Source organism: Vicugna pacos, chromosome 5, assembly GCF_048564905.1.
Source record: "Vicugna pacos chromosome 5, VicPac4, whole genome shotgun sequence".
Classification (NCBI taxonomy): Eukaryota; Metazoa; Chordata; class Mammalia; order Artiodactyla; family Camelidae; genus Vicugna; species Vicugna pacos.
The window spans coordinates 36,247,836-36,271,044 of NC_132991.1; the positions used below are offsets into that span (position 1 = coordinate 36,247,836).

The window sequence follows — 23,209 nt, forward strand, 5'->3', positions numbered from 1 at the left end:
GATATCTAGAATATATAAAGAACTCCTATGCTCAACAACAACAAAAGAACAACCTGATGAAAAAGTAGTCAAAACAAAAGACTTGAAATAGACACTCCCCAAAGGAGTTATACAAATGATGAATATGTAAATGAAAAGATGCTTGACATCATTAGGGAAATGCAAGCCAAAACCACAATGAGATACCACTTTGTACCCATTGGGATGGCTATTATAAAACAGAATTTTTTTAGGTAAGTATTGGTGAGGATATGGAGAAATTAGAACTCTTGTACATTGCTTATGGGAATATAAAACAGTATAGCCACTGTGGAAAATAAATGATGTTTCCTCAAAACAAAACATAGAATTTCCATGTAACCCAGCAATTCCACTTCTGGATATATACCCAAATGAATTGAAAGCAGGGATTCAAAGAGATATTTGTACACCCACGTTTGTAGCAATATTATTTACAGTACCCAAAAGGTAGAAGCAAACCAAGTGCCCCTCAGTGGATGAATAGATAAACAAAATGCTGTGTATACATACAATGGGTAGAACAGTTGGTTCATAGAGACAGAAAGTAGTAGAGTGGTTCCTAGAGGCTGAGAGAAGGGAGTGGGGAATTAGTGTTTAATAAGTACAGAGTTTCAGTTGGGGAAGATGAAGAAGTTCTGGAGATTGATGGTAGTAATGGTAGTACAGCAACATGAGTGCCACAGAACTGTACAGTTAAAAATGGTTAAAATGGTAAATTTTATCTTGTATATATTTCACAAAAACTTTTTAAAAATATTACCAAAACCCAAAAGTTAATATAGCCTAGATTCTCCTAGCTATATTTTATTACCGTTCATCTGTCATTCATCAGTTTGTATAGACTCACCAGCCTTTTACCACTTAGCTGTCCATACTCCAAGCCAGTTCTTCTCACAGTGTTTCTTCTAGTTCACTGCAGTTTAAGACTCAGAAGCTCCTCTTTGAGAAGTCAGTGTGCTACATCCATTTAAGAACATTTTGTCAAGCAAAGGCATCTGAGTATTCTAAATCAATAAAGGAGACAAAGACAAATAAGGCTGGTAAGTGATTTTTTAAAATATTATTGACCAAAATTACAAAAGCAGCACATACTTAATGAAAAAAATGGAAGTAATTCAAGACATACAGAATTTTAAGTAATGGTCCTGTCCCTCATTCCCCAGAGGTAACCATTGTTAGTAATTTGATATATATACTAACATATATATATATATATTTCCAGAATGTGTGAATTATATTTTTTCGAAAATGGAATTGTGCTAATTTGAACAAGGTTTTAAATGTTTTTAAAATGTCTTTATCTTCACTATCATCATCACTAAGATTTATTGAGGCTTACGTTAGTGCTTTACAGTCATCTGATTTAATCGTTATACAGATCTTATGAAGAAGTCTTATTTAATTTTTCAGTTGAGGAAATTAAGTGCAGAGAGATGAAATGACTTGCCCACAACCACACCACTAACAAGTAGTTAAGGGAGTAGAACTATGATTTGAAAAAAATTGCTTGATCATAAATTTCATGTCTATAACTTCTTTGCCTAAAATCATTGATAGTCTTTCAAGTTCACACATATAGAACTACCTCATTCCATTTAATAACTGATCATACCACTACGTCTTCCTTAAAACATTATTTTTCTTTAACATTCCAGACACCATGTTTGATTTTTCTCACTCCCTCTTGGGCTGCAGTTCCTCAAATCTTTTTTTTTAAGCCGAATTGTTTAATGAATGTATTCATATAAGTGCATTTTTTTACACCTTTTTTGGTGGGGAGGTAATTAGGTTTTTATTTATAACCTCCTCCCTCCTCAATCTTTTTTGTAGATTTATTCTCTACTACCAGGCTACTGCTTATTAGAGGTTTTCAGAGCCTTCATTGCTCTTACTTTATATTCTTGTATGAGCTGTTTCATCTTCTCCTGTGGCTTCAGATACCTATGACAGTGACTCCTAAATTTATCTCCCACTCCAGACTTAACTCTCTGAGCTCTAGACCCATATATCTCAGTGCCACTTGGACAGCACATTAAACTGAATGTCAGACCTGAACTTATATATCCACTATTTTTTCTTACCTGCACCGTATCAAAGGAGTGATGAGTTTATAAGCTGCTTTGTGAAATAATACTGCCTTTTATGTATCCTAAATTTCCTCATTTAAATTTCAAAGGATGATCCCTCATACTTGATCATCAAGTATATTTACTTTCCCTGGTCCCTAATAGTGTTTTTCTCTACCAAATTTTCCATTATTATACCAAGGCACTCCTGCCGCCACCATGACATTAAATTGTCTTAGAGCCTTTAGTCTTTAAGAAAACATGACTATTTTTAGCTTTTCCTTGCAGTAGAATCTTTTCTAGACCATAGTAAAATGTCAGGTAATCTGTGTATTAAATGCTAGGGATTCAAAGATAGATAAAACATAGAATGTGCACTTAAAGTATTCATGGTCTAATATTGGTTATTTTGTTTCTTGCTTTGTATAAGCATTCATGTATACTCAGACTAAAAGGTCTTCTGACTGTTCCAAAGTAGAGAAAATTTTCAATCATAGTAGCCCCTGGCATAGACAACTTTTAATGTGCATACAGTATAAGGGAAGAGATTATTATATAGGGCAGTGGTAGAGTTGGCTTGGCCCCAGAATTTGGTATAGGTAGGATAAGCTGTTGTTACAAAGAGACCAAGAAATATCATACTTAAATAAGATAGAAGTTTATTTCTCATGTAACAGCAGTCCAGAAGTGAGTACCAGGGCTAGTAAGGCAGCTTGTATCATCCTTAAAATGTGGTTTCCCTCTCTGGAATCATAGTGGCGGCTCTACTTGTTATCATCTCCCTGCTAGTGAGAAGAGAGACAGAAGTGGGACAGAGCAGACAACTTCCCTTTGATGATGTGGTCCAGGATTTGTGCAGGTCACTTCTGTTCATGCCCCATTAGGCGGAACTTAGTTACATGGTCACATCTCATAGTGAGGAAGGCCAATAAATATATTCTCTAGCTGGATGATGTGTGCCTAGTTAAAAATCTATATTACTAAAAGAAAGAATGAGAATGTATGTGGTAATAATTAGCGGTCTTTGCCATATCTTGTGACTGCCTAGTAAAAGTTGCCTGGAGAGTTTCAAATATCACAAGACTCCATAATGTGGAATTAAATGTTTAATCAGTTTTATCGGTTACACGAAGTTGCTTGTCATTCATTTCTGCCATTGTTCTGTGGGAGATACCAAATATATTTAATAAAGATTGAATTAAGTACCCTCTATTGCTTCTTTGAATATCTTTCCAAGAGAAGAATCAGTAATAAAATTATCAAACATCTGAAAATTTTAACCCTAATTGCCAATTTAAAGTCAGATTATCATAGTCATAAATGGTTAAGTTACAAAAAACTTCCTACAACTGATCTGCTTGTCCCAAGATCCTTTGTATTATGTAATCAGAAAATATCTCCTTGTTGAGAAGAGAAATATAGAATAAAATGTATTTGTCTCTTCTTGCCCAGTTCTTGATTAAAAGAAAAAAATCAACAATACCTTGTATAGAAAGGAAGAAATCTTAATTCTAAAATAGTTCAGATGTTGTGCTATAAATTGCTTTTCCTTAATACTGATAAGAAAGGTGAAGGACATAGAATGTTTAAAATGATCTCATTTGCTAAGCAAAGAGGCTTATTGACTAACCAATGAGTCTAAGGTGAAGACCTCAAATAAGACTATTTGTGCTGCCTTTTTATCATAAATTACAGATCTAAACATTTTTCCGGCAATAAATGTAAAGCCATAGGACTATATTGTCAGATTGCTTTATTCTTGACCTAGTCTTGACCCATCTGAAATGTAAGCTCTCAAGGCTTACGGTTACCTCTAAAAGCTTATAAAACATGTTTTAGAGGATTGCATGAAGGCATAAAATTTATTTTAGGTACTACTTTATTTGGAAACGCCTTTAGCTTCACATTATTGTTTGCTACCCTTCCTTTTTTCCTTTCTTTGTTCCTCAAAACTTATATCTCAGTGTGAAGTGTGAGTTGGGGTGGTAGGGGAATAAAGTAGTTCACTCTGGTTTTTCTCTACTGAAGCGTCTAGTATTAGAATAAAGGTGCTTCTGGCTGTTTCTGATCGAAGCCTCATTTCTTCTATTATACATTGTCAGTACTTTGCCATAAACTCATTTTCCACCTACCAGAATTTAAAATGTTTGTATCCTTTGTTCCAAGTCTTTATTTCCAGAAATATGTTCTGTCAAAATATTTAGATAGGTATGCTAGAATATATGTTCAAGTAAAGGAAGAGAGTGTCACTTTTTACTTTGTACATATATGGGTTTTTGTTATGGTGATGATGGTGGACATTTTGTTGTTTTTTTGTTGTCTTTAACAAATGTGCTACTTTTGGGATTTTTAACAACCATTTTGTTTCTTAATCATCTTTGAGCCTATTTTGTCTCTTTGTAAACTTTGAACAACCAGAGTTTTTGTTTTGTTTTGTTCTTTTTATTGCTTGACAGAATGTTTTTGATTCAATGGAGATACCACACTGATTTCTCAAAAAGAAACTTCTGAGTCCTAGATTACAATGAGCTAGAAGAAAGATGAGAAAACTGGCTTAGAGCCCGGCGTGGTTGTGTGGTAAGTCTGGTGACAAAATTGGCTGTATTTGATGGTAATCAGAGCCTTAGTTAATGGACGTATGCATTACATGCTATGGTAAGAGATATTATGCAGAAACTTTGTTCATTCTTAAAGGAAAGGAACTAGAATTTGCAAATAGCTTATTATGTGCCATATATTTTATACATGCCATCTCCTTCAATCCTTCAAGTAAATAATTATTTTCATTTCAGAGAGAAAGAAACCAAGGCTCAAAGAAGCTGAGTAAATTAATCAAGACCAAAACAAAAGATTGTAAAATAAAAACTAAAAATAGTTTGTCATAGTTTACTATTTGGCATGCAGAGAAATTGCTGACAGCACTGTCACCTAATAGTAGATAATCAGATGGATAATCTGATCTGTCAGATTGCTGATCTCCTAGTTTAGTCTTGGTATCAGGAGGGTAGGGGAGAGCAGGGTTTATAACCTAGTTATAGGAGACTCAACAGAGGATGGCTGAGGAATGAACTGTGTAAACCAGGATCTCTGAATTGTTAATCCTATACAGTCTCATTTTTTTTAACCTGAAATTGAAGTTGATGTTTTTATTTTATCAAAGTTTTACATTAAACAGTTAGTTTGTGTCTAAAGTGTTATGTATTAGAATAATATTTAATTATCATCCTTCATAAACTGTGGAGCTCCCTTGTTGAGAGCTTTTATGGTAGCCAAGCAATCCTTCAATAAAGCTTTTGTTCTCTTTGTTAATCTTGAAACAGTTGGAAAGGTTTTTAAACCAAGGTTATTTCTTTTAATCCATGCAACATTTACTCCATTTCTGTTCCTTTTAATAGAATTGGAGGGAAAGAATGGTATTTTTTCAGAATATTGGGATTCATTCTTGAGGAAGAGAAGAGATAGTGTTTGACCTATTCAGAGTATTATGGATGACTTAAGGACACTGGAACTTTTTTTTCCCTATCTAGGAAATAAGTGCTTTGGAAAATATGAAAAATGAGAATTGTTAATGTCAGCAATAGGGAAAAAATTCAATTTATAGAACTCTTATTTTAATATTTATGAAACCCATGAAAACTTGAGCAGCTGTATGTCCAAAATTACGGAGAATGTGCTGCCTTAGTTTTGAAGATGAATTGAAATTTTGCCTAGATAAAGGGACGTTTCTTAAGCTTTTTGCTTTATTTATGATAGTCAAGAGTGTGTATGGACAACCATTTTTAGTAAATTCAAGATGTGTACTATATTTGATCACCATTGTTTTAAGTTTTGCTTTTGAACACTGAGAAAGAATACAAAGAATATTATGGCACAAGTACCTAAGTACCTGTTTACCTCTTTAGATGCTGGTAGACCACTTGTTTTGATAGTCTTTAGAATTGGAAAGAGTGTCAAATACACAGAAGCCAGAGTCATCTTGGCCAGATGGTGTTTGATACAGATGGATGGTTAGTTGTCATGCAGATCTCCTAGTTGGTAACTTGTTGCTGCCATCTGACTCAAAGAATCATTCACACACACTGGCTGTCAAAAGCATCTTCTCTTCTGTCTGTTTTAGCTGTCATGTCTGTGCTCTGTACAGAAGTGTTGACAAGACATTGCTGTTGTACATTTTCAATGTGGTTGTTAGTGATTTTTCTGTTTTGTGGGTTCTTTGATAGTGCTGGAATGTACTTTGTAATTGTATTATTTTTAAAAAACTACTGTAACAGTGCAACAATTATCTGACCTTTTAAAAGGACTTTTCAAATTTTAAGTTTATTAACATCTTGCTCAATGAACAAAAGCATTTAATAAAAAGGAAAAAAGCTTCTTATTTCTGTTAGTTTCCAAACATAGCAAATGAACTGAATTCTGCTGGTTATTTCCCAATTTGATAGACTATCCTCTTCTGGACTTTCCCTCTCATAACCTGGTGGCCAAAATCTTTAAACTATTTTCTGAATATGTATTTTCTCTTCTCGGTTTAGTACCTTTGTTTCTGATGGTGTAAGTGTCCCTTTTTTCCGATGGTATAAGCTCCCCCAAAAAAGGAGGAAAAAATCTTCAGACATTGCCTTCTTTTTTTTTTGCATCTGTTTTCTGAAACTTAATTTCCTTTTGTCTTACTTACCTACTGACCTACTCTCTCTGTTTTGTTTTCCTTATAGAAATATAAACAAAACCTTTCTCCATTCTTCAGGTCACTTCTGAAGGCATACCTGTTTCTCTGATATTTCCTTAACAACTTAACTCGTTTATTTATTTGACTAGTATGAGCATCTCAATATGTGCCAGGTAGTGTCCTATACTCTGGAGATACCAGGAGAAAATAGTCTCTGCCTTTGAGTTTAAGGAGGTCATATTCTAAAGGGAAATAACACATGTAAACAATTAGACTAGAATACTGTAATTGGTATAATGTAAGTATAGGGAAAGAGCAGTAAAAGAACATGGATCATTGTTACTCTGTTTCCCCTGATATCCTTCCAGAATATTCGTTTTCAAATTATTACAGAATTTGCTTGAGTTTATAAAGTACTTTATTAAGTGGTTTAAGAAATAGTTTAAAACTTCAACTTGAAATTGTTGATCTATTGATTTTTTTTCCAGCTAATGAATATATTTTCAGTATTATTCACTTATTATATGTTATATGCAGATGAGCTTAAGTATGTTTTTTAAGCCAGAAACTAGAAGATGAAAATCACCTGGCAGAGGTTTTCTGAGTTGGTTCCAAAAGAAAATACAGGTCGTTTGGTTTCCCATTAAGGGGACGGAAAATATGTAGTAGATGGGCAATGGGCTGAGGCTTGAATAACTTAACATACTTATTTTGAGCCTGTTTGTAACTTACTACTTTTTTGTACTGGTTACTTACAAAAAAGGTATATAGTAGAATATATACCTATCAAAAAGTAGTGAAAGAATGGGTAACTATTGTTTGATGTTTATGAAAAGCTTTGCCTTCTTTAGAGAAAATTCTAAATACACAGAAGTAGATAGAAGACTATAACATCAACATTTTTGCTGATTCCTCAGTCCTGGTGGCTCTGTGTAGCCAAGTAAATTAAGTTATTACAGAATTTGCATTTGGGGTTTAAATCCTCCTCATAGTCAATCTACCCACTCTTTCTCAGGGCTTGGATATAAATTTATGTAGGAATAAGAAGTCTTATTCTGGGAAGCCTAGCCCTAGACTGGAATTTGTTATTTAAGGTTCTGTTTTGAGACTCCTAGTCATAGGACATATGGTTCAGACAGATTCACAAGATTCATTGTTATATTCATAATAATAAAATTTACTTGGATTTTCTTTTAATTGGATTCTTTCTTTTTCTTTTCTTTTTTTTTCTTTTCAGTAAGCATGTACTGAATACCTTCTGTGTATAAGTTACTTTGCAGAGTTTAATGGGAGTATCAAGTTATATAAGATTACCTATAAGCAACAAGCAAAGACAACACACAGCTTGGGTTACTGATCAGCTTTGTCAGTTACTCATGTTTGAAGTGTATTACTTACAAAATTTCACCTTTTATTTGGGAAAATGTGGTATTTTGCTTTCATTTCTTAAGCTAATTTATTTCGGTAATATAGGAATAGCTGTGTAATTTATAAAGAATTTTAGGCTTATTGGTCTTTGAAAATAATATTGCTTCACTAATTTTGAACTTTAAGAATTAATTCCAGATCAACTATTTAGTGTCTACTAAAGAACATTTGAGATTATTAGGACCTCATTTCATATTTCAAGGAATTTACAATTTAGTCATTTATTTATTTCTTCTTCCAATGATAGAAATTAGTAAAGAATTTTTTAATAGAGTAATATATTTTTAAGATTCTGTATTAATTTGGTAATTGTAATGAAACATTTTCAAATTTCAGGTCTGCAACATTTATATTCTCTAAAGCAAACTCATATCGTCTTTCACTGCTTAATTCTCACAGCCATTGCATTAAGTAGCAAGATGAATGGATTAAAAATGTTAAGGGAAATTGTGGTATTAAAGATAACCACTAAAGATTAACCATGTGTGCTCAAGACACCTTAAAACTTAATCTAGGAAAGAAGTTTCTGATCAATATAATTTTTAAATTTATACTTGTCCCTTTGATTTTCATAGTGTTTTAGTTAGAGCTACTTCCTTTGTGTGTTTTTGTACTCTAAAAATAAAATCAAAAGTGTATTTATTTAAAAGACATGAAACCTTAACTTTTTAAAGTTAGTTGATATTTATAGAATAACTTTAATATAGCATCTATTTTATCATTCATGCTTTTTTTATCATTAAGGATTAAATTCTGAATTACAGTTTTTATCCAAGAAACCATACATTGAAACTCTTAATGGAAATTTCTTTAATTAAGATGACTTTTTAAATTTTACAGTGTTTTAAATGACTTAGTTTGTAATGATTATAAATACATTGCTGGAGCCTATTTTTAGCTCATAAATAAATGCTCAGTACTTGGGAAATGTCAATATGGGTAATTCGTATCTATGCAATTATTAATGGACAGTAAATGTATGTACATGTCTGTCAGTAAATATCAGGTTAACTGGTTTTTATGTCAGCAGACTGAGAACTATGAGCAGATAATACGTGAGCAACAGGAACAGCTGTCACTTCAACAAACTATTATTGACAAGCTAAAATCACAGTTACTCCTTGTGAATTCCAGTCGAGGTATGCTTATGTTAATTTTTTATGTATTTCTGAAACTTCTTGGAGAAAAGAAAGGTGGTGGTGAAATTTTTGTATTTTATTTCTCCATTGTTTCTCAATAGTTCTGATATTTTAATAACTGTAGTGCAGTTACATACTGTATTTATTTAAGAAACGAGCACTTGCCGGAAATGGGAAAATGGATATGGACAGATACTATATGGTGGAACTCTAAGTTGACAAAACTTCCTAGAAGTCAATTTGGCAATAAATAGCAAAAGCTTTTAAAATGTCTGTGCCTTTTAAACCAAAAATTCAAGTCCTTAGAATGCATCATATGAAAGTATTTCTTTAAGTACTCAAAGATATATGTACAAGAATGCTCATCACAGTATAATTTCTAATAATGGAAGACTAGAAATAGAGAAATGTTCAGTAGTTAAATATTACAGTCATTCATGTAGTGAACAACTATATAGCCAAGAAAAGTGGTAATAGGTATTTGCTTACTAACATGAGACATATTCATGATGTATAGCAAAATGAGCAAAGCAAGATAAATAATAAGTGTAATTTTATCTGTGCAAAAACAAAGATTCTTGTGTGAATTTATATGTATTGAAAGAGAAAAATTCTGATAAAATATAAATCAAAATGTTAGCAAGAATAATTCACAGATAAAAATTGTGGGTAGCTTTTATTTTTTATTCTTTTTGGCATGACTGTATTTTTCTAATATTTTTATAATAAGCATGAAGTAATTATGCAAATAATTATCTTAAATAAATGCATACCTGAAAATATGACATATAAAATTTTAATTCCTGTTACTGATGGTAAGCTAAAAAGAGTATACATCTAGTTTTCTAAATTCTACATATTTTATATACTACTGATATTGGAAGAGTAAGGGTTTTTTCAATTTAGTGGGAATGAAGAAAATTTTGAAGCAAATATACTAAAATCTAAAGGGGGCAAATCTAAATTGTCAAAATAACTATTACTTAAAGAATTTTTTAAACTCATAGGTTAAAATCTCTACTCTTTAAAATTAGGGCTTTGGATTTGTATTCTTTTTACTTTTCCAGGTGGTACCAAAAACAAAGATTTCCCACTTATATCCAAGAGGTTTTTATCTTACAGATAATAGTTATGTCTGTGTTCCCCTGCGTGAAGACAGTGAAGCAAAGAAGAATAATTTGATTCTTGATGAGCCACATGAGAAAGGAAAATCAGGAATACCAAGAGAAAATGAATCAAAGGTAGGCTGTGCTGCCAGTTTATTCCCTGAAGGAAATAAGTGAGAAATCAGGTCCCATAGACTTCCTGAATTACTTTCTCAGTATTCTGTCACAATTGGGAGTGAGCAGGAACCAGGAAGAAAGTAGACAAAATTCTTTTCAACCTTAACATTGCTTCTGCAAAAACCAAAGTTCAAATGCTGATACATAACACGTCTTCCTCATTTTATTTTCCTGGAGTGGATCCACCACTGGAATTCTAAACAGAAGTTCTATATATACAAACAAATGACTTACATGTTCCTAAATAGAAGCACTACTTCCAAGTAAAATAGAGGCTTAAATTTCATATTTCCTACTTGTCTCTTTTCTATTATAATAGACATTTAACAAAGAAATAAAAGATTTAACAAACAAAGATTAAACTAAGAAAGTAAGACACAGATGATTCTGGGCTAGAAAATAGCACTCCAGCTTTCCAATTGCCTTTGCTTAATTAAAACACAAAATCATGTAAAAAGCTTAAGCAAAAATCTTCACTAAAGCAATGTAGAGAGGGATATTGCATATCTGCAGACATGTACAAGGATGTTCATGCTACATTGGTTAGAAACAACCTAGACATCCATCAAGAGCAGAATGGTCCATCTTTACAATTAAACATTTTAGAAGAATTAAACTAAATACTTATATGTTAATATGCCTAGATTTCAAAAACAAGGTTGAATAAAAAATGGAAATTACAAAATGATAAATTGGGAATAATTTATGTAGGTTTTTCAATCATATAAAACATTCTGACATCATTTATAAAAACACAAATATGTAGTAAAAGTATGAAAACATATACAGGGAGGGTGTACACATCTCCCAGTTCATATTTCTTTATTCAGAATCATTATTGGGTTTTTAACTTTCTTGTTTGTTTGTTTTGGGGGGGTAGTTAGGTTTATTTATTTTTTAATTTATTTTAATGGAAGTACCAGGGATTGAACCCAGGACCTTGTGCATGCTAGGCATGCACTCTACCACTGACCTATACCCTCCCCACCAAGAATCATTATTGGTTTTTTCAGTTGAATCATTTAGCTCTCTTCTCCCCCACTCCAATTTCCATTTATCTAAAAATGCTGATAAAGACAAGAAACCATGACACTGGAATATGTTTAGGTTTATTTTGCAGAAGACAAAATTCAGGAATGCTGCTTATAAATTTAGTGCTTAAGTAAATAATGTTTACAGTCCATTTTCCTATTTCTAGGACTTCTATATGTCATTGTTTACCATTAATTTTTAGTCAGAATTCTTATATTTATTACAATTTTAACATTTCTTTGAAGATAATAAAATATCTCCAGTTCAAAATACATAGAAGGTATTTCTGAAAATAGCAATCTAGATTAGAACGAAAGGGATGATGTGAAAAGCTCTAACGTATATTAATAATATAATTTATTTTAAATTTGGATAATTTGTCATTATTTATAAAAGTTTTCAGTTTGTCAATTAGTGTTCAAAGGGAATCTTCAATAGAATTCTTTTTTTTTCTTTTTTTGAGTAAAGGTAGATTTATTTAGAAATACATACTGCATAGAATGTAGGCTGTTTCAAAAGGCAAAAGAAAGGCCATGAGGTGTGGGGGTTGGGTGCTCAAATTAGAGTAAAAGTAGTTACATACTCCATAGACAAGAGTTCAGGCCATCTCCGAAGATGAGGGAGTGGGAGGTGGCCACGAGGCACTGTGTTGCCAGTTGTTTATGGGAACAGAATTCTTTTTTAAATGACATTGGTTTTAATTTGTAAGATATTTTTATCTATAAAACATGTATCTGGACACCTGGGCTGAAATTAAGTGTAAGAAACAGAAATCATGTCAAAGATAGCTTATTTCCAAAAAATTAATAATGTTGCATCAATTGTAACTTTATTTGTGGACAGACAATAAGAGGAAAAAAATCTAAATCTCCAACTAAAAAATAAATCTAAATTCAGTGAGTTCTCTTAATTATCTTTACTAATAGGAAAAAGATTTATTTGCCACTTATTTAATACTTTGAATAGCTCATCAACTTAGTCTTCTTATACTATATAAAAGTTAATGATCTTATATTTCAACTTTCTCATCTTTCTGTATACATATAGAGCCAAAGTGCTAATGAGGCCTAAACATGTAAAGAATTAAAGAGAAAAGAAAATACATTTTAAAAGAATGGATAAATTGGATTTGTTGAATATTTAAGAGCTGGCTGTATATTTATTGTAAACAGTTAAGCTGAATTTAGAAAAATACTGGCCAATTGAAATTAAAATGTTTTCCATTGGCATATATGTTGATCTATGCTTATTAAGTTATAATTAAATTCACTTTTAGCTAATACAAGTGAAATCCTTTCCTGAAGAACTTTGAATAATGTGGATATATTAAGGCTTTTCCAAAATGAAAAAATTCCATATTGGTTGGTTGCAATTTTGCAGAAGTATGCATGTACACACAAGACAAGAACTACAAGGCAGTGTGCAGAAATGCTAAGGGAATGGTACAGTTTTTTTGTTTTTAACATGCTTTTATATTATTAGTCTTCTCAAGAACTAATTGATTATTCCCAGTCAGTTGGCCTACCCTCTGTAATGGATCAGCAAATTAATAGAAATCCTTTGAACTAGTAACAGAAGGAAGCTACTACTACCCATCTACTGTGCTTTCCTCCTCCTGTTGGTGGGTAGTTTGAAGATTTGTTTTCTTTAGACTGTCTTGTTTAGGACTTGGTTAGGATATTTGAGAAGGGAAAGACCCTTAGACATTTTGGCAAATGACCACTCAGGCTGCCTTGGAAAATGAGACACAGAGTAGAGGGAAAAGGAAGGAGTATATTGAGGGGAAAGAGGCCCTTTTAGAAAATAATATTTGAGAAACGTGAAATTTATAGTTGAATTTTTGTTCTTGGTAATCCTACACAAAGAGCGTGCAAGAGCGGTTGATTTCTAAAAGGACATATAGAAGTCAAGGTAGCAGAACCTGTATCATTGGATGACCCTTAGTATTCTCCTTATAGTTCAGAAGCATTACAGAAGTATTCAGTTTAATGGAAAACCTGAGTTTCACTTCTTGTACACAACAGTAGTTTGCTCAGTATTTCTTGATGAGTTAGGATTCATTGTATTATCAGTCATATAACAAAGTACCCCAAATTTACCCCAATACTTAGCAACATTTATTTATTGTCTCACTTTCTGTGGGTCAGAAATTCAGGAGTGACTTAGCTGCGTGGTTCTGATTCAGGATCTCATGTGATTGAAGTCAGATGACTGAAGCCCTTGCCCATAGTGGGAGGATCCACTTTCAGGATGGCTCACTCACATGACTGTTGGCAGGAGACCTCACCGTATGATCCTCTCCTCACAGAGTGCCAGCTATCTTCTAAGAAATCTAAGAGAGCATGGAGGAAGCCACAGTACTTTCTACAGTCTCGTCTCTAAAATCACATACCTTCACTTCCACTTCATTCTATTCATTAGAAATAAGTCACTAAGTGCTCCAGAGACAAGGAAATTAGCTCTTCATCTTGAAAGAAAGAGTCAAAGATTTTGTAGACATATTTTAAAAGCATCCCAGGGATTGCAGATTGTGGTGTGCAGAAGAGGGTATCAGAGATCAAGGGTGTGGTGGGGAGTGGTACTTCATTTACCATATGATAATTATTAATGAAAGGTAAAGGAACCTGACAGAACTTAATAATCAATTCAGCTTCCTGAATCCTATCATTATTAATCTCAGAGGAAAGAAATATCATAACTTATCTTGAGAATAATTTCAGAAATTCTGTTATGAATATAGACTTTCCAGGGATTAGCTGAGCAGTGCTTTAGAGAATCAAGAAACTGTTGCATGTTATTACTTACTCTCTTTTATAACTAATTTTTAAAATTAAAAATATTTATATGTAAGAAATCAAATAACACAAAAATATACACACTTATTCTTGACAAAGACTCCTATCTCGTTTGCAGGACACCATTGTCAGACATAGTAACATATGTCATGACAGTTATTATTTAACAAATTATAGTTTAATATAAATACATATTGGCATTGTTTAATTCACTTTTTTTTAAACTAGGATTGTAATATACTGGGTCATTTTTATGATCTTAGAAATGAGATATTTTAATAATACTGTTTCTGGGAAGCACTTCAATTGCCAAACTGAATGCTATCCTTGATGTCTAGGGTTTGACAAAAAATTTTGCCCTCATCTTTCTATCCTATTTTTTGTTTTTGTAGAAGTTATACAAAAGTCTAGAATGTTTTGATGCAAGAAAAAATGTAGAGCGCAATAATATAGAATACATAAAAGAATTTGGGGATATTGGTAATTTTTCTTTACTCATTCATTCAGTAACTCTGAACTGCCCTCCGACTTAGAGTCTTGGTTTAATAACCAAAATAGACATTATTGAATGTTGTAAAGTTATTTCAGATTCTAGGATCCAAGATATGAAGTAGATTATAGTATGAGTTTATTTGAAGTTTTAAGTATTTAGAGATCATGTGTTCATGTGTACAAAGAGCTTTTATTTAATTTTTTTAGAGGAGGTACTGGTGATTGAACCCAGGACTTCATGCATGCTCAGCATGTGCTCTAGCACTTTGAGCTATACCCTCCCCACAAATAGCTGTTTTATGCTTTATTTGTTTTTCTATATACATGATTTATTCTTTTTATATGTCTTTTTTCGTCTGAGTTACAAGGTTTAGTCAAAAATTTAAAAACACAAAGAATGCAGTTGTTACTGAAAGATGCCAGTCAGACAGTTGGCAGAATTCTAATGTAGCTATCATTGTGATTAGATCAGCAGATACATGGTAGCTTTGAGCAGGAAAGATTTTGTAGGTTTAGAATAGTAAAACAGTGATGAAGCTGGGGAGCTGCCATTAGTGCTAACATTAAGGAAATAAGAGTGCTGTACCTGGCAATTGCAAGTAAATATAGAAGCTCTGACATGTTTGAAGAAAGCTGATGTCTAAAAATTCACTTGTCAGTCACTTAGACAAAAAGTATTTCTTGAACTCCGTTTATTTGGCCTGTCTTGCTAGTCCTGGATAGGAATACAAAAAAAGAGTAAGACAAGATCTGTCTCCTTTAAGGAGCTACAGTCTGGTTGGGGAAACAAAGATTTGGAGACCCAAAAGCAATTAGCAAGCATTATGACAATGTAAAGTCCTAATTACATGACAAAATGAAATCCTAATTATCAATTTATGGTACAGAGAAAACATATAGGACCTTAACTTAAAAATAAAAACTCCCACTGAGCTGAAAGTAGGCTTGAGCAGGTGCTCAACATTTAGTTTAAGTAGGGAAAAGAAAACAAATTCTTAACTTGCTTATATCTTGGTAGTTAGTATGTGCATAGATATGTAGACTTAAATTTTCTGCAGTATTTTAATGGAAGAAGAATAATTTCTAGGCAAGAATCTAGGCAAGAACTTTGGAGAACATTAAATAAACTGAAAGCTAAAACTGAGGGTTTTGGAAGAACAATTTTATTTACTATAACCTTTTTAAAATTATTGACATAATTGTGACTTGAGAGGAGAGAGTGCTTCTTAACCTTTTTGTTAACTTTAATCTATAGACAGTTTTAGTGAGAGACATTTACCCATGATGTGTTTCTCGAGTTACTATGTATGACATTTTCTACAGGAAGTGTGTGAACTTTAACCTGATCTGCTTTCTGGGCTTCTGTAGCTTATAAAATCCTACTCACAAGTTTAGGTCTTGAATGGCATCCCCATCCTTGAACTGTTCATATCTCATATACTCTGGACTTGAGGTGCACCTCCCACTCAGGGATCTCCATCTGAGTTTCAGGCCCCCATAGCTTCTCTCAACGCTCTGGATACTTTCTGTATTGCAAATCTCTTTGGTTAAATAGCTATATATTGTCAGGTACCTGATTTTATATACATTGTAAAGGCTTTAGAGTATCATATACAGGTATATGATAAACATGTTTTTATTATTTGAAAAAAAGTTAAAAGTTAGACCATTAGTCAAGATACATAACTATCAAGTGGTTTCCGTGGCGAAGCAAATGTGGTTTGTATTATCTTTATCATAGTACCTTTCTTCAGAGAAGAACTTGAAAAAAATATGACTACTTATGTTCATTACTCAAGTTTAAAAAAAAATTATCCCTATATTCCTTTAATGCTTGATTCCTCCTTTTTGTAATCTTTTATTAAATAGAAATGCCCACAATACAGTGGCACATGCCAGTCTCGTCTGGGGATTCCAGAGCATTAGAGAAGACGTGCACGTGTATAGCAGCGTGCCTTCTTGGTCAGAGCAAATGTCCCATTCCCCCTGGTTTTATTTCTGGAGATTGGATCAAATATGCCTTCTTTTTATATATAACACTTCTATATTACTTTTCTTTTGAGATTAGTCTTGCTTATAGACTCTCTGGTAGAGTAATAATTAGAAGGGAAAAAGTTACTTTCAGCAAGTTCATTTATTAAAGTTCAGAGTTTTTCCCAAAGTGTTATAATAAATATATCATGAACTCTAAGGAAAAAAATGTTGATTTCCAAAGCATTTTAATATTTACATTGAAACTTCTGTTGTAGAAATTGTTTGCAAAGCTGAATTAGTAATCCATCATAACCCTTTCCTGTTCTGGGTCTCTTAATATATAATTTTAGAGTTTTTGCTTTGTTATTAATACTGGAAATAATTTTTGAGAGGAGAAGAAAATGAGAAGTAGCATATCACTGTTTAAATTCTTTTCCTTGGCTTCTAAGCAAATTTGAATATCTCTAATGTGGCTTTTCTCCCCTTATTTCCCCTTATTGTACCCTTTCTCATATTTCCCATTTTTCTTTTTTCTACTCTTCTCCAGAGCCTACAAACAGAGTTGGTATATTCTATTCAGCCTTAATTTCTTTTGACTAAGGCATGAAAGGCTGTTTTTTCAACCTCAGCAGGTTAGGGCTGTTCCCCCAAAACAATCTAGTTTCTCTTATTAATGTAATCTGTCATCCCCAAAGTTCTCAAAGTCTATTTTGAAGGTGTTTGTTTTTCAGAGTTAGAAATCCTTCTGCATTTGATCTGTTGTGATATGTTGTGGTGGGTGGTTTTGGGGTTTGGGGGGCTTTGGGGGATTTTTTGGTTGAATTACATGGAGAACATCCAGCCTTACATAGATATGTTGTTGGGAAAGGGAAGAGTATTTTAATAATCTTTTTAGAAATTGTGGATATTCTTCTTTGATACTATACCCAAACTTGATAGTGGTAGTTTCTTAAATGTTAGCTGCAGTATAAAAGCTGAAACCAACAGACTTTTCCGCTACATTAAAAGCCATTGGTCTGTCTTATACTTTGTATGTATCTTTTACTTCATTATGATTTTGTAGCATCATAAATTGGTCATTAGGAAATATTGGTTCACTGAGCTCTGCCGATCTTCCAAATATTGACTTATTTCATGCTGTAATATTTTAAATCACATTTAACATCATCAATTATCAGAAGAGTCTTTTTACTGGGCAGCTGTCAAGGTTACTGTAACAGGTGTGAGTTTTTCAAAATTTTCACTTGAATACTTAAATTTTTTCATAGACAACAAATCTTGCCAGTTGTTTTCCTTAAAGTAAGAAACTAGCTTCATTTGTTTTTGAGAAAGTGTCTGAATAACCATAGTTTGCATGATAGTCATTCTTTCAAATGAAAAATGGCATTCCATTAAAAAAGTGACTGGCTCAGCTTGCAGCTCAAACAAACACTAGCGCAAGTGCTTTTCCCCAAGACAGCTCTGTACTTCAGTATGGAACATAAGTCCTTTGTGTATATTTCCCATTTTGTCACATGTAATATTAAAAAATGTTAACTTGGGACAAAATTCAATAAAATTAATAATTTTTACTGTGTCATCAAGGACATTCTGAGGTGAAACTGGCTTCTTTTTTTACTAGATGTATGGCACTGAAGAGTAAATGACTACAGTTTGGTACCATGGTGTTGGTCATACTTAGGCATCAGCAGTTTTACTCATCATTGCTTCTGCATCATTAGTATAAATGTCAACACAGTAAAAAAAAAAAAATTTTTTTTTAAAGGCAAATGATACCTAATACTGTTGTGACAGTTGTTGACCCCATGGATTTCAGTGTCTGGGATTTGATTTTACCCTACCTACAAGCAGTAAGTTAAACAGTTACTACTTCATGGATGCTGGAAGAAGACGCATGACTCTTGAATCAGAGAAAAGAGGTCTTTGTTATTCATAGAACATTGAGCAATAAGAGCATTATATTTACATTGGTCCTGTGGTAGAGGACACAAGGAAGACCCAGATGGTTGCCTACATATGCAATGGATTGCATTAAAGGAGAGAAACTGGGACGAGGGTATAGATTAGTAGTAAAGTGCATGTCTAGCATGCACAAGATCCTGGGTTCAATTCCCAGTACTCTGTTTAAAAAAAAAATTCTCAATAAAATAAATAATTAAATAAATAAATAAACAAATAGATAAACCTAAAATTACCTCCCTCCATTTAAATAAATAAATAAATAAATAAATAAATAAATAAATAAATAAATAAAGGACAGAAACAGTTGAGCTTGGGAAACCTACCATTTTATAGCAAGCAGTAAGCAGCCTGCTTGTTGGCCAAGAGGGAGACATCCTTCAAGTTTGTGCTTTGCACACACAACCCTGAGAAATGTCCCAAGTAAAGGGACAATCAGAGCCTTATATTCTTGGCACACACAGCAGAAATGTGCAGGGACACTCAGGGCCCATGCAGATTTCCTGTCCCAACAGTGCATCCCTTGAAGGGATCTCAGGACCCACAGTGAACCTAGATCATATTTTGAGAACCACTGGTTTTACCAGATTATAATTTCCTGTTAGAAAAATCATGTTAACTTTTTTCCTCAGTAAGTTATTTACTTTTCATCCTACTGAAAAAATGTCAGGTTCTTAAGAGTTCTTTAGCATCTCAGGTACCCTTATTTGGGCATAGAGTTCATGGAGCTTGCTTATCAGTTCCTTTCACATTTATTGAGTACTTACTTGTTTTACATCTTTATACTGTAAATCATAATACCTGTAAATTAATCATGGTTACTTACCTACACATACTGTATTAAGTCTAAAGTAAACTAAACTGCCTCTAATCAGTTAAAAGACAGTGTGGTGAGTGATGTATTTCTTGAGGTGTTCTACAGAACCCTAGACCTGTGAAATGCTGCGTACTATGTATTCTCTGTGGTAATTTTTAAAGGCACAAGAATATACTATAGGATCTGAAATCAACAGTAAGAAAATAACTTAGCTTCATTTTACCACAAAATCTCTAGCTAGCACTTTTCCCAATATTGTATATTAACAACTCCTGCTGAACTTGTAGTCCCCTTGAAGATATTGCTAGAATTTGGTGGAAGAGAGATGGGGAAGGCTCACCTGGTTTTTCATTTGCAACTAATAGGTTATATTCTCTCAACTTATTTGTTGCTTTGCTTAAGGCACTCTTGCCATGTTATAAAAGCTGACTTTTTCCCTGAAAGACTTTTTTCTTTGCCAATTAGACATCTTTTCATACACTTGATATTTTGCTCTAAGATAGATAGATAGATCAATCGATCGATCGATAGATCAATCCTAGAATCCTAATGAATCTATTGTAAAGTGGTTCCCAGGCATTCTGTAAGTCATTAACCTGTGGTTTTTGTTGTTTTTTTCTTTACTGGTTAAGTTCTTCTGGAAAACCAAATAATTCCAAGATGGATATCTTTTGTTTTCTCTCTCTGGTTGTGTTTATCAATGGTGGTGTGATTTTTGTATTCCATATTGGATGGGTTCACCCACTGTTATTTCTACCCCTAATTGCTCTTTACTATTTAACAGTATTTCCCTCTGTGTTCCATCCAAATAATGCCACAGGGGTCACAGGCTTGTCCACATTCCCTGAAAGTGTCATCTAGCACGTACTCCTGCTGGACGGCCAGTAGTCCTCTTGCTTTCCCTTCTTGCTGCTGGTGATTGAACATTCTCTCCTCCTCTTTCCCCAAGCTGCAGCCTCAGAATCCCTCTTCTTGTCCCCAGCTCTTGTTTCTCATCTTGTTCTAAGGACAAAGTGAAAACTTTTTATAAAGCTGAATCTAAAACTCCATCGTACATTTTGGTAAATATCCATTTCTTTTTTACATGAAGAAAATAATAGATTTTAATAGTTACTTGTTTTCACTAAGTTCTTTCTTGGCAAAATAAAAAGTTGGTAGCCTTTTAGAAGACCTGCAGTTTTGTTTTGAATTTCATTATTTCAGGAAAGCCTAAACTCCGTTTCTTTAAGGTTTTATATTGCCCTAAGATTTTTTTGATGCTAAGCAGTATGGCCTTTCATTAATAAAGGAAAATGAAGATTAGAAGTGTGAACCAGATTTGAGGAAAAGGTGATTATGTTATGTTTTAAAACTTGGTGCTCTACAGTAGACAGTAGAACAAGTGAAAATATATTGGACTGAAAGAGAATTTGGGAGTGGCTATCAGAGAGGGTGGGCCTGAAGATACAGACTTTAGGAAATGAATACTCAATAGATTTAACATGAGAATGAGTAATAAGGTGTATAATGGGGAGAACAGCGTACCCATGTCTGAACCTTAGAGAATGCCCGCATTTTTGGCCTACAAAGAACAGGGACTAATGAAAACACTAAAACTTAAGAAGGAAACCTAAATATTATACTGGTAGTCAAAGTCTCAAGAAGGAGCTGTTCGTAAGTGTGAAGTACTGTTGAATGAGCAGTAAGCAGGAGAGCTTTAGGAAGTCTTTGGATTGGTGATTAAGACATCTCAGGAAAATCCTGGGGAATCCTTAGAAGAATGGAGGGATTAAAACAAATCTGAGTTTGGGAGTTCATCTGTTACAAAGGAATGAGTGCCCAACAAACCAGTCCTCTATAGATAACATTAATAACTCTGTAGAACACACACACAAAAAAACAACTACCTGAGGACTTTGGATATAAACTTTGCATAGTTTGGAGAAGAGTGAAAATGTGGAGCATGTAATCAGCTCAGAGTAAATTCCCAGTTTTCTGAGGTTTTATCCTTTGTGGCCACAGATGCAGTGACTGAAATTCCAGTTGAAAGCCCACCACCATTCTGGCTGGAAGAATCAGAAAGGAAAATGAGCCCAGAATAACCATGGTCACCAGAGTGAGAGGAGCCCTACAGAGAAGAGAGCTAGGAAGAGAGAACCTATGTTCTGTGTTTAAACTCAGCCCAATTCTCTAGCTCTCTCTGAGCCCAAGGATGTGCAGGCAAACTGAAAGCAGTTTGCAGCTAAGACATAAAGGAATGAACTGCGATCCGAGTTTTTGCTCTTCAGTGGAGTGACAATTTGGATTCTGAGTGTAACCAACTTAATTGCCTGCAAACCCAAAAATACCAACCCCCTTTGGCACCATATAACGTAATTTCTCTCCAACATAATATTTACCATGTTCAGAGTACAGTCCAAAATTACTCAACATATGAAGAGTCAAGAAAATGTGACCTAATTTTAAGGAACAGATACCAACCCTAAGATGATGCATACCAACCCTAAGATGATGCAGATTTTGAGATTATCAGACAAGGATTTTAAATCAGCTACTATAACTATGCCCAGTCTTCTATTAAGAAGGAGGAAGTTATTTAGGAGTCTTCTATTAGGGAGGCAGGGCAGGAAGAGAATTAAGGTTTTGAGAGGATAGAATTAACAGTAAGGTACACCACTGTCATGCTTTGTCAAATGGTTAACTTATAATAACAAGTTTGAGAAATATTTAAACTATGAAATTTTGGTTAAGAAACTATTGCCAAATTGCCCATGTCAACAAATGATCTGGCTTAGCAGAACTTGAGTAAATCTGTCTAGTAAATCTATTTGAGGGTGTAAATTTTTACTTGGACATTCTTGAGCACAAAAAAGTCCATACCAAAGGTTTTTCCCTCTGTAATATTTAAATGTCAAAACTTGGCACAATACTGTGCCTTATTTACTATCGAAAACTTTAAAATCAAAATGCTTAATTCACAGGATTTTGTGGATTAAGTTAAATAAGTAATATATGCAAATTGCTTAAATAATAGCTATTTTCATGAAGATATTTTATGTTCGCCATGAAATGGTGTAACAAAATTTGTGACTAATGAAAGGGGTTTTCCCAGATAATTTCATTTTAAATGCAGTGTTTGAAGAAGGGAAGAGGGGAAGCATGGAAAACCTTACTTTTTAAAGTTGGTCATTTATGTTATTTTTCTATTTAGCATTCATAAAAAGAGATTTTCACAATTCAGTATTTCTTCCTATTAAGAAAATAAAGATTTTTTAAACTATTAAGAAAGACTCAAAAGACAGGGAGTAGGAAAGTGTTAATCTCACTCTGCTTCAAATTAACTTCATGGAATTAAAATTATAGTAATTGTGAAGTACTGGTAAAGGAATTTATTTTTCTTTTAATGTTTTATTGTTAACATTGAACTAATAGAGGCTTTGGGGGATTTACATTAAATCCAAAACTTTGAAAGACTTTGGAAGTGATTGGGATATTTAATTTTATTTCTATATTGTTTATTTTCTTGCCACTTTCTTTAGAACTCTGGGATGGATCCCATTT

General features: G+C 33.3%; 1 protein-coding gene across 7 annotated transcripts in view; it reads left to right on the top strand.

Annotated features, from left to right (window-relative positions):
• TANK (TRAF family member associated NFKB activator) overlaps nt 1-23,209 on the top strand; it is a 79,481-nt gene that overhangs the window by 39,962 nt on the left and 16,310 nt on the right. For 4 of the 7 annotated variants that reach the window (XM_015249904.3, XM_015249853.3, XM_072961059.1 and 1 more), the window contains exons 3-4: nt 9,206-9,317; nt 10,440-10,558. In XM_015249904.3, the coding sequence (XP_015105390.1) occupies nt 9,206-9,317; nt 10,440-10,558 (231 nt within the window). The remainder of the gene's footprint in view (nt 1-9,205; nt 9,318-10,439; nt 10,559-23,209) is intronic. The other 3 variants (XM_006196213.4, XM_072961058.1, XM_072961060.1) reach the window with 1 other exon arrangement.